This window comes from Myodes glareolus, chromosome 11 (genome assembly GCF_982192425.1).
Source record: "Myodes glareolus chromosome 11, mMyoGla1.1, whole genome shotgun sequence".
In the NCBI taxonomy this organism is placed as follows: Eukaryota; Metazoa; Chordata; class Mammalia; order Rodentia; family Cricetidae; genus Myodes; species Myodes glareolus.
The window spans coordinates 73,231,709-73,247,330 of NC_142036.1; the positions used below are offsets into that span (position 1 = coordinate 73,231,709).

The 15,622-nt window shown below is 42.8% G+C and overlaps 1 protein-coding gene and 1 long non-coding RNA gene across 3 annotated transcripts in view; one reads left to right on the top strand and one right to left on the bottom strand.

The window, feature by feature from the left end:
• Positions 1–879: 879 nt before the first annotated feature.
• LOC146892426 (uncharacterized) lies at positions 880–12,910 on the bottom strand. Its single transcript, XR_015004477.2, has 4 exons — positions 12,593–12,910; positions 7,028–7,121; positions 3,200–3,263; positions 880–1,158 (listed from the first exon to the last, which is right to left on the bottom strand). It is a non-coding gene; the product is annotated as an uncharacterized LOC146892426 (long non-coding RNA).
• Positions 12,911–13,024: 114 nt separating this feature from the next.
• Prkd1 (protein kinase D1) overlaps positions 13,025–15,622 on the top strand; it is a 308,561-nt gene continuing 305,963 nt past the window's right edge. For both annotated transcript variants that reach the window (XM_048415779.3, XM_048415780.3), the window contains exon 1: positions 13,025–13,428. In XM_048415779.3, coding sequence (XP_048271736.3) covers positions 13,171–13,428 — 258 coding nt within the window. In that variant the 5' untranslated portion in view covers positions 13,025–13,170. The remainder of the gene's footprint in view (positions 13,429–15,622) is intronic.

Sequence of the window (15,622 nt, forward strand, 5' to 3'; positions counted from 1 at the left end):
CTAAGGGAGTCATTTTAGGGTTTACAAGAGACTTGATTATAAATGGGATCCCAGGTCCAAGGAGAGATCCCAAGATTGTTCTCTGTACAGAGGAGAGGGTGCCTGAACTGGCCTTGGCCCACAACCATACTGATGAATATTTTGCATATCATCATAGAACCTTCATCTGGCGATGGATGGAGATAGAGACAGAGACCCACATTGGAACACTGGACTTAACTTCCTAGGTCCAAACGAGAAGCAGAAGGAAAGAGAACGTGAGCAAAGAAGGCAAGACCCAAGGGAACCTTCATCCGACGATGGATGGCGATACAGATGGAGACCCACATTCAGCACCGGACTGAGCACACCAAGGTCCAAATGAGGACCAGAAGGAGGAAGAACCTGAAAAAGTAAATCAGGACCGCGAGGGGTGCGATCACCCACTGATACAAGGGGACTGATCTAATGAGAGCTTACCAAGGCCAGTTGGACTGGGACTGAACGAGCATGTGATCCAACCAGATTCTCTGAAGGTGGCCAGATTCTCTGAATGTGGCTGGCCCGGAGTCTTTCTGAGAAGCCATTGACAATGACACTGGGACTTGTTTCCTCTGCATATACTGGATTTTTGGGATCCAGTCTATTTGAATACTCACCTGCCTGGACCTGGAGGGAGGGGGGAGGAACTTGAACTTCCCACAGGGCTGGAAACCCTGACTGCTCTTAGGGATGGAGAGGGAGGAGGAGAGGGAGTGGGAGGAGTGGGAGGGTGTTGGGAGGAGGGGCAGAAATGGAAACTCTTATAATTTAATAAACTTTGAAAAAAAAAGATTGGAGAAACTATGGAAAATGTTCTCTGTGTGGATCTTTATCCACTAAATTAAAGGATGTGCCCTCTTCTTTCGCATCACCTCTAAAAAAATAAAATAAAATAAAATGAATGTCTGTTGGGAAAGTGAAAAAAAAGAAAAGAAGTGTTGCTCTTTCTGACCTCTCACCACTTTTGGAAGAGTCCACGGTCATTCAGATTGTCCTCTGAGTAGGCGTGCAGTTGTTTCTTGCTGGCTCCTTTCAGCATGCTTTCTTGGTCTTTACTTGCCAGAAGTTTAATGTATTTGGGTGTGAAATTCTTCAGGTTCATCCCGAGCAGAATTCATACATCTATGGAGCTTTTCCCTTTTCATTAAATTTAGACTTTAGCCATTGTTTCTTTGGCTGATTTACCCACCCCACTGTTTTGTATCCTCCCCCTCTTTCTGAAACTCAGTGTGACACACATCTCTACACACCATGCCAGCGGTCTGATTTTTATGTTTTTATCCCGTTTTCCTTTGGCTGCCCAGATTCATAAATTACTCGATCCATTTTCATACCCACTGCACGATGCAGTCATTTCTGCCCTTATTAACCCACTTTATAACCTCCACTTTATTATTTCTTATACCTTCACTTGTCTCTTAATTTTTCACTATTCTAACAGATGTGACTTACTGATGGATTTTTGAATGTTTTTTAAGATTATCAGATTTTAATATCAGATTCTTCACAGTTTTGGCATCGATTGACTTTCTTTTCCTCATTCATTTGATTTTTTTGGCTCAGTACAGGTGATTTTTCTCTTGCTGTATCCCTTGTATTTTGAATCTTATTTCTTGGGAACTTAGATCTTTTCATTTGTTTGTTTGTTTTGTTTTTCAAGACAGGGTTTTCTGTGTAGCCCTGACTGTACCAGGCTTTCTTTTGGGTCACCAACCAGGTTACCAATCATGACGTGGAGTGATGTAGGTGGGCCTTCTGTTTATGTGTTCTTTTCATTGGTTAATAAAGAGACTGCCTTGGCCCTTTGATAGGACAGAAAATTATGTAGGCGGAGTAAACAGAACAGAATGCTGGAAAGAGGGCAATGAGGCAGATGCCATGGAGCCAGCCACCAGGTCAGACATGCTGAATCTTTTCCGATAAGCCACCACCTCATGGTGCTACACAGATTATTAGAAATGGGTTAATCAAGATGTGAGAGTTAGTTAGATTTATTTCCCTATTTATTCTCTCTGTCTGCCCTACCTATCCCTCTCCTGCCTAGCTATTGGCCATTTTTCCTATATTTTTAGATTTGAAGTGGCTTTGTTCTTGTGTGTATGTGTGTGTTCATATGTGCCACAGTGAGCATGTGAGTGTTACAGGACAAGATATTGGGAGTTGGTTTTTACCTTCCACCTTGGTTGAGGCAGAGTGTCTCTTGTTTCTACTGCTGCCTGCATAGTCCCAGCTAACTACACTGCATAGTCCCAGCTAACTACACTGCATAGTCCCAGCTAACTACACTGCATAGTCCCAGCTAACTGGCCTGCATAGTCCCAGGTAATTGGCCTGCATAGTCCCAGGTAACTGCACTGCATAGTCCCAGGTAACTGGCCTGCATAGTCCCAGCTAACTGGCCTGCCATCTCCCAGGACGTTGTCTGCCATCTCCTATCTCTGCCTTATCAGTGCTGGTACCACAGACGGATGCTACCACATCCAGCTTTTTATATAAGGTCCGGGGATCTGGACTCAGGCCCTCAGGCCTGTGCAGGAAGTGCTCTGACCACTGAACCACCTCCACGGCCTATTTGTTATAATTTTAATCCAGTCTCACAAACTCTTTTAAAATTTCTATTTCTTATATGTTTAATGTAAATGTGGATATACCAAGGCTTTAGCTTTCTACTGTAATCTATTTTCTTTTTATTTCTTGTCACTCTTTCTTTGTAATCAAATACATTATGTATTGCTGTTTTATTAACGAAGGCTGCAAACGCTTATGAAGTTAATGAATTTCTGTCATAAAATACACAGACACACACACCACTTTCCAAATATAGCATATATCACCATTTTGAATTCTGACAGCAGAACTGATGTTTTCCTAAGGTGTCAAATTTGATTTGAATATTCAATTTATATATTTATGAAATGTCTTAATTAAAATAATTTTTAAGGTTTTATGTCATTTTAATGCATCTCACCATCATAATTTTAACAAATTTCCCCATTTTTTTAAAATGATCCTATTTTTAAAAACTGGTAGAAATTCCTGTTAGTAGATTTTTTTTCGCCCCTGCAACTGTCTAAATCTCTACTTAATATTATAAACTCTGGCAAAGTTATAGTGAATTTACTGGATTTCACAAGTACTTTTACATAGACACAGGGTGCTCATTGCTCCTTGTCTTTACCTTTATGTAGGACGCTCCACTACAATGAGTCTACACCATTCTTCAGCCATCCCAAAGAATATTTCTGAAAAATAGTAAACGGCTTTGAAAAAAATATGCTTTAGTACATTATGTTTAAAAAAATTAAGATTATAAAGTTACAAGACTCAGGGAGTAAACAACTCAAAAAAGTCAAGAAGTTGGTGAAACTTGGCTTTTTACAAGGCCCCTGCCTCCAAGTTTACAGAAATAGTAACAATTGGGTTGGAGAAAAGACTCTTGAGCAATCTGCCTATTATCCTGCCTGCTAGCTGTGTAGGAGACTCCACAGGTACGGGTTTCAGAAGTTGTTTCCCACGTTAGGACCAAGCTTTGTGAAGGTGCAGCCATCCGGGAGCTAATGGTGTTCCTGAGAGTAACTGCTTCTGTCACTGGTTTTGGGTCACCTGACACAGACCTAGAACTGTCTGGGAAGAGCGAATGTTAACTGAGAAAATACCTCCTAAAGACTGGCCTGTGGGAAATCCTACAGCACATTTTCTTGATTGATGATCGATGTAAGAGGACCCAGCTCACTGTGGTCCTGAGTTGGTGGTCCTGGGTGCTGCAAGAAGCAGGCTGAGTGAGTCAGCAGCAGCAAGCTGGGAAGCAGGGCTCCTCCATGGGCTCTGCTTCAGCTCCTGTCTTCAGGTTCCTGCCCTGACATGTAAGCTGAAGTAAACTCCCCCGCTCCCAAAAATTATAAAAAAATACTTTCAATGATTCTGCATATGAGCACAATGAAAAAAAATAAAGCATAATCTGTCATTTACCAAAATTTTTAGTTTTAATTTAGACTTGATTTTTTTCAAAGTCTAAATTAGGATTGGTTAATGTTATATTTAAAAAACAAAAAACAAACAAACAAAAAATGTATGTCTTCACAGAAATAAGAAGATAGAGAGGCATCCTGTCTTACTTTGTCTGGAAGCTGGGTCACTAAGTGATGCTATGAGCTTTAAGCTCAGATCACTGATGCCTCAGTAGAGAATCCCTGACATGTCACCAAAGGTAAGAACACAGTGTGCTAGATAGACACTGGGTTCTGCACACACTTGAAGATGGGTATGTGGAGGTGATTGCAAGAGGCTCCTACCAGCCTGGGAAACAAGTGAAACCAATACTGCACGCTGTGTGCTAGAGTTGCTATACTAAGAAGTTGTTACTGTCTTGACAGGACATGGGCAAACACGCCAAGTGAACAAGTGAGCCTGAGTCACAGGAACAGACCTTATCTGGAATTCATTAAGGAGTCCCAAAGAAAGTGTCTGATCTAAAGCTGGTTCCTGTGACCTGAGATCTTGAACATGGCGGGTACACAAGAAGGCCATCTTGAAAACGATGCTTGTATGTTTTCTGCCTTCAAACTAGAGCTGAACAGTTCTATTCCAAGAGTCTATTATAGCTTCAATAACAGAAGACTGACTTTGTTTTAATTACATAGACTTTTAAACTGGTGAAATGTTTTAGTAATAGTTTTAGAAATGAGGTATTTAAACATTTTTAGAAAAACAAATTATTTTTTCTCAAAGCAGTAAAGCTATTTTACTACCTCTTTTAGTAAGAAAGAAATCTGCCAGGTTCTTTCCATTATAATTTTTCATTTTCCAAATCAAGCATTGAACTGTACTCAAGAAATTTCAGCTAAAATACATGTTTTTTCCAGGGAGGGGCCCCCAAATAATTTTGGATTAATTGTAACTACTTTATTTCTTATTAAGTTTTCAAAATTTAAAAGTGTGCTGAAAAAAGAATACACAATTTCACAAAATTATAAGTATCAAAGAGAGCAAACTGAGCTATAGAGCACATTGGGAACACCAGTATTCATGTTAGAAATGTTTGGCTATGACAAACATTTGGAAGAACTTGGAAGAACAAACACACTTGGAAAAGTTTCTAAGTCCTGGAAACTGGGCCTTGCATATTATATTTCATTACTACAAAAAAATAAGTGTATTGCTTTTAATAGCTTTTGAATTTGAATATTAGATTTACATAGTAAAAATTATATGTGTAATTATAGTTGAGGAGTCTAAGCCACAGCCTTGTGAATGCCCTGAAATCACAGGAAATCACACTGTTGGAGCAGGGATTCCAGTCTGCTTTCTATAGCAAATTCTAAACAGCTTTCTTCATGCTTTAGAGGCAGCAAATTTTAGTTCTTATCAGCAGAGTCATTTTTCACTGTTTGGGACAGGGCAGCGTTTAGGGAGTGACGTCCAACCAAAACCAACAGGAGGAGATGGGAAGGTCAATTTGGGTGTTTGACATACGTGTAAAATGCGCACAGTTAAAAGGTTTTTAACATGTTGGATAGTGCCCCGCGCTCGGCCTCGCCTGCAAGAACCACGCGGGACACAGGATTCTTCTGCAGAAAGGCTTTAATCCTGTTGGGAGCTAGAGCATAAGCCACATGGCGGAGACCCAGATATGAAGGAAGCCATCCCTTATATATGAAACAGTCCTAGCTTCGGACGTGTCACTCTTGGATTGGTCAACTGCTCCCAGTCCCAGGTGATACCTTGGGAGTAGTGAAAAGTTACCAATACGTGTGAGCTTTCTAGCTCACCTGGCGGTGCAGCGCCATCTATGGTGGAGAGTGTGGTTGCGGCCTTCTACAGGATAGGCGATGGTGGCACATGCTTTTAATCCCTGTACTTGGAGGCAGAGACGGGGGATCTCTGTGAGTTCTAGACCACTCTCATCTACAGAGTGAGTTCTATAACACCCAAGACTACAGAAACCCTGTCTCAGAAACAAAGCATTGACACCAAAAAAGTTTTAACATTTCGAACAAGAAATTTTAAATTTCATTCAGGAGAACAAAAATGAGACAGACACAGGTTAAAGCATGCTCGTAAAAAGTTCCTGGAAGCTGGGTGTACTACTGATGACTGTAAATTAAAATAAAATGTCCTACCTAACACCATTCTTTCAGGATAATAGGTCTAGAAATTAGATTATATATTCAGATTTCCAACAGATTAAAGTTCCTAAAAAGTAAAACAATAGTAAAAGTATTGATGGATAATAAAATATATTGGTGGATATCTATTTGATCTCAGATTAAAGTATGCCTTTCTCAGAAGCATCAATCAAGGCAAACATGTTACTCAGAAAGCAGCTTAGAGACACAGTTCCATCGCAGTAAACCCTAAATGGCACAACGTTTCTTTCCTTTATATGAAATCCATTTCTACTTCATGTAATAAGTTCTTATTCATTGATGCATAAGAAAGGGACATTTGTGAATAAATCAGATAGAATCCTCATATATGAGGGATCATAAGCATATTCAGGTGTTAATCTCCCATTAAAATGAAAATTCAAAAGTTCCTATTAGTTGACTATTAGGCGACAGGATGTTTAGCAGCATTCAGATACGGTTAGAAAGATCTTTTTGGAGACCTATCTATTTATCAAAATGATTTATAAACCTGAGTAACATTCATCTCTTCTTGGAAGGTTTAACTTTTGGAATTTAAATAATAAGACCTTGGATTAAAGTGATTTTAAAGAGAATTTTTCTAAAATTTCCTGAATAAAATAAAATTTGATGGCAACCTAATAGGAAGAATATGAAGCAGACTCCACAAAAATCTGTTACTTTGTTCTAGATTAAAGAGTGGACTCCTGGATCATATCTGTGAATGTAATAGTTGTCACAATCAAAGATTAGTATGCAATATTTATTGATTTTATATATCTATCTTGTTCATAGTCATTTTTCAGATTGTAGAAACATGATTCTATCTCCAATTTTCAGTAGCCCATTTCTAATTTGTGACACCCACATGGTACTCATACCTGCTTCTCTTTGTGGTTCAGAATCCTTGATGGACATGTCAGAAGAGCCACAGAGGCATCCATCAAGATTTCCCATCCAGGCTGACTTCAGCACCTTCAGAGCAACTAAATATTAGTTTCACATAGTATTTGCTATGTTCTAGAAACGTCTGAAGGAGACTTACTGATTTTCATAACAGCAGTTACAACTTTTCATAAGTTACTTTCATTCAGTAGATACCAAGAGAAGTGTAAATTTGTTTGAGATTTGGATAAACAAAATATCTGCATTATTCTCCATCTTGAAGTAAAGTAAGACACAACAGTGTACGTGAAACTATGTCATACAAAACTACACACTAGTAGACCACAGATCATGCAGCTAAAAAGCCTTTTAAACATGTGTGTATTCCATGCATCCCCAAAGAACTCCAGATTTTTACTTTCAATAAAATCTGTGAGACCCTGATACACTCACATTTGAAAGCTAAGATTTCTGGTTGAAAGTAACACAAGGGACCTAGAATCTTCCATTCCTCATAAAAAGTTGTTTATAAATCCACTGTTACATCACACACATTTCTAAGAACACCACTAATATACAAAATGCTCTCGTAAAAACCATTTTGTTTTAGCTTCCAATAATTCTTATTTATTCTTTGTCATATGCCATCTCTATTTTCCAGTTCTCTCTTCTCATCCAGAACCTCTGAGGTAGTTATACTGGGTTTGGAGTTTATATCTCACCTGGGTCACCTGTGATGTGAAAGTTGAAGCTTGTCTTCAGTGGTCTCCTGCCACTTCTGGAATATTTGACTCTAAGATCATATTGACCTTTACTTAAGTTTTTGAGATCTGATTAAAGAATAAATCAGTTTTTCTCCTTGAGAAACAATTAAGTTCAGAACCTTATTTTCCCCCTTTTCCTTGAAGTTGTCAGCATGATAATGTGATATTTGGTCTTGTGATTTGTCTTAGTTTGGTTTCTATTGCTCTGATAAAGACTCCATGACTGAGAAGTCAGAGCAGGAACGCGAATAGGAACTGAAGCAGAGGCCACAGAGGAGTGCTGCCTACTTGCTTGCTCCCCATGGGTTGTTCAGTCTGTTTTCTTATATAACCCAGAAACACCTGCACTTGGGGTTGGTCTTTCCACACTGGCCATTAAGAAAATGCACAGAGACTTTGCATTGGTCTAATATGATGGAAGCAGTTTTTTCAACTGGCGTTCCCTCTTTCTGGATGAGTCTTGCTTGTATCAAGTTGAAAAAACTATCTAAATAGGCCCTTGGTTTCAGTACCAAATTTCTGGCAGATGTGACTGATGTCTCTATTTGTCTTAGATAGGGTTACTATTGCTATGATGAAAGACCGTGACCAAAAAAGCATGATAAGGAAAGGGGAGGAATGGGTTTACTTTGCTTACACTTTCATACTGATGTTCATCAAGTGAAGTCAGGACAGAATGCAAAGAGGGCTGAAGTCTGGAGGCAGGAGCTGGTTCAGAAGCCATGGAGGGATACTACTTCCTGGCTTGCTTTCAGTTTGCTTTCATATAGATCCCAGGACCACACCATGACGGTCTGGGCCCTCCACTAACAATCACTAATTATGATCATGCCTTACTGGCGTACACACAGCCCAGCCTTATGGAGAAATTTTTTCAGTTGAGTTTCCCTCCTCTCAGATGACTGTGGTTTGTCTCACGTTGACCTAAAACCACTCAGCACACCATTAGAACCTTATTTTTCTTTTGTGTCCTTTTGTACCATTGTCTATATTCAATATCCAATCTGGGTTGGCATGTAATTAATTGTATATGAGCACTCTAGAACAAGCAGCAATAAAAAATGCATATCCATCCATATGTAGCAGGAATTCTAATTATTCTTAATAAATAAGACCCAGAGTTAGATATTAGAGGTGAAAACCAAAGGATCAGAGAAGCGTGCAGCCAGTCACTAGAATGACCTTTCACCTCTACCATTGCACAAACCGAAGAGGCGATCCTATCATCAGACTGTCTTCTTAGACTGCATCCTCAAACTGCAGGGAAAATCCTCAAACTGCAACTGTCTCCACCAAACCTCTTACTGCATTGAGCTCCTGTCCCCTCCCGCCTTGTATTCCTCTCTCTGCCCTGCCATATCACTCCTGTCTCCACCTCCCTAGTGCTGGGATTAAAGGCATGGAATCCCACTTCGTGTGAACTCTGTTTCTCTTTTAGACAGATTCAATCTCGTGTAGCCCAGGGTAGCCTTGAACAAACAGTGATCCTTCTGCAAGCAAGCTGCCTTCTGAGTCCTGAGATTAAAGGTGTGTGCCATCACTGTTGGTAACTAGTGACTTAGTTCTGCACTCTGGTCTTCAGGCAAGCTTTATTTGTTAAAACGCAAACAAAATAGAACTCCATCCATCCACCCACCCACCCATCCATCCATCCATCCATCCATCCATCCATCCATCCATCCATCCATCCACTCAGGCAGCCCACTCTCTAGCTTTATCCTCATGCATTCAGCTTCTAGAGCTCAATTATATATACAGGAAAGGTAAGCTACAATAATATCTGCTTTCACATTTCTGAGTGAAATGCACAATTCCTTTAATCCTCTGTTTCTTAAGTTGTAAATGTTCAGATGAGTGTATAAAATTCCTTCATCCTCGGAACTGCAACTTTTTAAAGTTTAATTTCTTGTCTGTTATCAATCTTATTTGAACAAAGTTTATGGTTTTCCCAATCTGACTTCCATTTAAATGAGGTTATTTTCAAACTGCTTTCTATTGTTGATCTTCAGTTATAAAACTATCTGGGCACCTAACATCCTTTGGATGTTATAATAACATAACATTATAATATAATAATATAATAATTAATATAATATTATAAATATTATGATATTTATATAATATATAAATAAATAATATAATATAATAATATAATAACAATATAATAAATAACATTATTTTGGTAGAAGGATGATGAAGGCTCTGAACTTTCTGGGAAGATGTCCCTAGCCATTGCCTGGTTGTCCCAGCAACATTAGCCATAATTCTAACTTATAAGTTCTCATTAAAAAAAAATCCAGTCATTTCCATGAGCTACTGCTCAGTTTCCAAATACCCTGTCCTTTTCCAAGGTTAAAGCACCTGGCAGGGTTAGAAACCCCTGATACTCTCCCAAACCCTCCAAGTTTTTGATACATTATTTTGAAGTCACCAGAGACACACACACAGGCTTCCTTAAGCTATGTTATTCACTCCTTTGCTATCCAGAAAAAGTTAGTAGCAGCTGACAACCTTTTGGTCTGCAGATGCCTACCATAACAGTTTCCATACTCACTGGGTGTGGCCCCTGGCTGAGTTCCCAGCTCCTGTGGGGAGGAAACAGTATCACAGTTTCAGGTCATCTTTGCCTGCAGAGTGAGAAGCTGTTTCAACCCTGGATCCCCACAGGAGAGAAAGTTGTAGCAACCAACACTATGGGAAGTTTACGTTGGTTATGGAGAGTTCTGGTAGCTTTACCATTTGTTTTCTTCTGGTTTTGCTTCATTTACTCTTCTGCATCCTGGAATGGTTAAGTTTCTTAAAAGCGACTTCAATTTTCCGGGTTGGTTCTGTCCTTTTCTTCCTTTTCCACTATTTCCAGCACTTACAAGAATCTTTCACATCACTGATATAGCATAAGGAGTTATTCACAGCTTTTTCTTCCAACGTGGCTCACCCATGTTCCTACAAATCTCATATAACTGATGAGTACGCGAAGCTGTTTCAAGAGATCTTGTCTAATACAACTTGGAAATGATTTCACATCACAGTAGTTCTGACTCATTTCTTTTCTTGAATATGGGGCTGAACACTCCAGCTCCAGATATTACCAGATGAATGCCTAATGCATTTCAAACTGAAATGCTCAGAGAATGAATCTTCTTTCTCCCCAACTTGCTTCTTTCCTGTCTTCTGTCTCAGTTATCAGCAGCAACATCATGCCAATTTCTTGACAACCTTGGAGTCCTTCATGACACCTCTTTTACCCCACTACCTATGAAACTGATTAAATAGCAAAGACCTTCAGTTCTGCCTCCGAATTAGAAACTATAACTTTTCATTTCTTAGTATCATCTCTACCATCTCAACGGTCCTGGAAAGGGAATGACAGCTCTATCCAGTGCCTCTGGCTTTATTCCTTTTTTTTGTAATTTGTTTCCTGTATAGCCAGAGCATTATCTTTGAATGCATGTTAATCACATTGTCTTTCTTGTTATAATCATCCCAGTGGCTCAGCAGGGTCCTGAGCATGAAACAGAAGCAATCTACCACAGCTTTGAAGGGCTGATTTCTAGCCCACCCCCAGCTTCCTCTCAGCCACTTGCATCTCTCTGCTCCTGTGCCTTGAACACGCCAAGTGCAGTCCTCTGTTGGGGTCTTTTCTGTTCTTTATGACTAGAAGGCTTTTACCTCAGCTTTTCTTAAGACTGGTCCCTTTCCATCAACCAGGCCTTGGCTCAAATGGAAATACACCAGAAAAATCTTGTTTTCTTCACTGGCTAAAGTGTGGAGCCTTTCCCCATGCTCTTGACTACAGTACTGCCCTTAACCACTAAATTACTATTACTTATGACAATTGTTGCTGTTGGAACTAACCTTATTTACTGTCGTACTTTTATATGTCCAATGTAATATGTTATGTAATATGTTATCGACTGTCTTACTTTTATATGTTCAGTGTGATCTGTTATGGCAAGAACCTAGTCGGACTTCATGGGAAGCTGGTGTCAGATGACTCTGGGACAGAGAAGCCCTCAGTTCAGATCTGTGACAGAAAACACACGTAGGTTTCGGCCCACTCTTAGGTAAAACTAGTTAAAGTACCCTGTAAACTTAGGGACACTTCCACTCTGCCCACCCAAACAGTATTCTGTAGCATCAACTCAGAGAGTCTTCTTGAACAGTGAATGAACACATGTAGCTGGGGATTTCAAGATTCTGTTACTGAGAAACAACACAACTCAGTAAAAACTATCTTCCAATGTCCTGGTCATTAGTCAAGAACAGACAGAATTAATTAATGCACTGCAAAGAAAAACACGCAAAATGGTTTGTGTGTTCTCATGCATGTAAGAGGACACACTGGGGAAACCAACGTGACAAGGAGGCTTGACAAGATGGAGTCCCTTCGCAATTTATTAAAAATTCTCAGAAGGCATCTGACAGCTATCACTGCTGCTTGTTAAACCAAACAGGGCTCCTGTAAATCTACACACTCAAAGAATCAGGGTGTATGGGCTAGGAAGTACCTCTCTTTGCCCAGCCACCAGTATGATTAGATCAAAATAAGTGCAGATTGACCAGTCTGTGGGTGTTGCGGGTGTAGGGCTGGAACCACTCCTAGGAAGCCGGTTTTAGGTTGACAGAAGCAGGGAACAGATTCCGAAGAGGCTTCAACACAGGAGTTCAAACACAAAGTAGAAAGCAAGAGCCTTATTCAGACCTTGGTTTTGCCTGCCCTGAAGGAGATGGTGGGTGGAGCAGGTGGGGTTGATGCATTAAGATGGACTATTAGCAAAGAGACACAAATTTAAATACCTCAGCGGACTGGTCGCCTACCCATTAACAAACTCGAGGACTCTCAGAAGAAGTCCCACGAAAGTGGGCTCCGGGCCTGGCGTTCCGGGGTGCACCCAAAGTCGCCTGGCTGGTGGAAGTGCGTAGTGTGGGAGCGCTGGCAAGAGGTGGCCAGGACTGCCCCGAATGGGCGGGTCCGGCGCTCGGGGCTGCAGAGTGGGCCTGAGCTGTTGCAGCGCGCAGGGGGCGGCTCCCCGCCGGGCGGGCTCCGGTTCCCCTTGTCAGCTCGGCGGCGCCGCCCTCGTCCCGCCCCACCCCGCCGGCGCCGGCCGCGCGGACCCGCCGCGGTCCCCGGAGCGGAGCGCGCCGCGGCGGCTGGAGCTGGGCGCCTCCCCCCCGCTCTGCCGCGCGCTCGCCTGCCCGCACGCCCGCTCCGCTCGGCCCGGGCTCCGCTCGGCCATCTTCGCCTCTCCCGCTCCCGCCCTCGCCTGCCCCCGGCCGCTCGCCGACTTTCCCGGAAAGTTTGCTGCTTTCTCTCGGCCGCCGCTGGCAGCGTCGCCGCGTCCCACATCTGCCAAACTTTGGGGCTCACTCGCGCGATGAGCGCCCCTCCGCTGCTGCGGCCGCCCAGCCCGCTGCTGCCCGCCGCGGCCGCTGTGGCCGCCGCTGCCGCCGCTCTGGTCCCCGGCTCCGGGCCCGCGTCCTTCCCGGCGCCCGGGGCGGCCCCGGCGGGGGGCATCTCGTTCCTTCTGCAGATCGGCCTGAGCCGCGAGCCGGTGCTGCTCCTGCAGGACTCCTCTGGCGACTACAGCCTGGCGCACGTCCGCGAGATGGCTTGTTCCATCGTGGACCAGAAGGTAAGGTGCCCCCGGGCCCGCCAACTTTGCAGGCGGCCTCGCCCGCGCCATGCAGCCTGGCGGTGACCGGGTTGCATGCTCTCACCCCAGGCACCGCTCTTCCTGTCGCGCAGTCCTCCCAGGACTAATCTCCAGCCCTTCTCCGCTGGTACGTCTGCCTCCTCTCCTCCTTTACTTCCCTTCCTCCGGTGACAGTTCAAGGAATTTTGCACTTTTCTCCTCATGCTCGAGCATATTCTTGAGGCTGCCTGGCTGTCCTGACTCTTTGCCCTGGACCAGAGCCTACCTGGTGCTAGATCCGCTTTCCAGCGCCAGAGTTCCCTTGGGCCAGCCCAGTGCATTTTCAGCACCCCTCCCTTCTACTCCATCCTCCTCTTTGGGCTCTAATTGATGCCGAGGAGTTCCGAGAGTGACCTCGACGCCAGGAATTTCTCACCTGTCAATAGTGCTTTTAAAAAAGGGGTGATTGAGCAGGCCAGCTGTGAAAACAACCGAGCAGTTGGTGCACCACCACCCAAGTCCTCGCTGAACTGAGTACCACCTCCGTGTGAGCTCAGAAACATTTTTCCAACAATAAAACCTGAAATTACAGTCTTTCTGTAAATCTGGCTTCATTTTCCACGCACTGATCTTGGACGACTGGAGCAGTGAGGGTCTAGGGTTCCAGGAACACCCAGTGCTGGCTTTGCTCTTAAGTTTGAGGCTGTGGGGGAACTCTGGATAGCGGCCACCAGACTGTTTGGGGAAAGGCCCATAAAGCTGGGCTAGGCCACCCATCACTGTTTCCAGTGCACTTTTTAAATTTAGGTTATCTCTGTAGCCATCCAGAAGGATACTTCATGGAAAGAGGCCATTGAATGTAGGGGGGGAAGGGCCCATGACGCCACTCTCCATAGTGTGAACAGCCAGGCTTCTGGGGAGGAGAGAGAGGGGAGGTACTTAAAGGTGCTGGATTTCAGCCCCTGAGGACTGACTGGCTACTTCTCACCTTTTAATGAATAGTCAAGAGCGAATTTTCTTAAACTGCTTGGGGCAAAGTGTGCTAAAGTTTTTGAGCAGTATTAATAGTGGCTGTGGGCACAGAGATCCTAGGGAAATGCTGGGGAGCAGTCGCTAATCCAGGAAGTGAAAATTCTAGAGGCTGGACTCACCTAACAGTGAGTGCCTTGAAGTTTTGTTAATTAAAAGGAGTGATATTTTATGTCATGTAATTGAACCGCTTGTAGCTTCCTTGAAGTCTAAAAATGGCACTGGGTCCAGCCCCCCTCTTTCTCGAGATTGCATATAAACATATAGTCTAAGCTCTGACCATCTTACTCTAGCCTTAAATAGTTCCGTTAGGACACTAACTAGTTAATTAAAAATCTCTGTCACAGGAGCGCACACACCGCATGTGATGAACTTTCACACAGAGGCCATTAGATTCCATGAAATTTTAACAGTGGATTCTAAAGAAAATGAGAAAAGTGGGCTAGATTCATATGGACAAACTTTGTTTGACCTACATAAACTCTCCCTCTGTCTCTGTCTCTCTCCTTGATGAAGTTTTGAATGGGAGAACAACGTGCATGGTTTGAGGGGTTTGGGTTGGGATTTTGGCTGGAGAGTGAACTCCAGTTGACTCAAGGTGCTGCTATTTGGAGATTGTTACCAGTACCTGGGGAGAGGTGTATGCAGAGGACAGATGGGATGCAGGAGGCTGGACCATCATCAGTAGGATGTGTAGGGAAGACTCGCTTTCAAAGCCTTGAGATGATTAGAAACTTACATTGTAAAAAACTCAGTCATCTTCCCCAGAGAGATAACTGTGCCAGGCATATCTGAAATGCACGTTAGCTGTGTGCAGTGTGTTTTAGAATGGCAAAAATGTTATGGCCGAAAGAGAACTGGAGTCCAGTCAGGAACTGCTTAGCCGTGAGCCAAGACGGTGGGGCTGGGAGGAGCTGCAGGAATGCTGGGAAGAGGACACCAGTCCCATGGGTGCTTTCTAAGGGGAATCCTGTCTTTATTGTCTTTATTCTGCCAAAAGAAAAGTTTGAAAAGTTTTCCTGGGATCTCCATGATTTTAAGTGTTTATGGCAAGGTGAGAGATTTTGAAATGTGAATTTTCTTGTTATGTATATCCAGAATACTATAAGTAAAATATACAAGATGATGGGCCTAGACAGTGTGCCTTTTCAGTTACTCTATCATC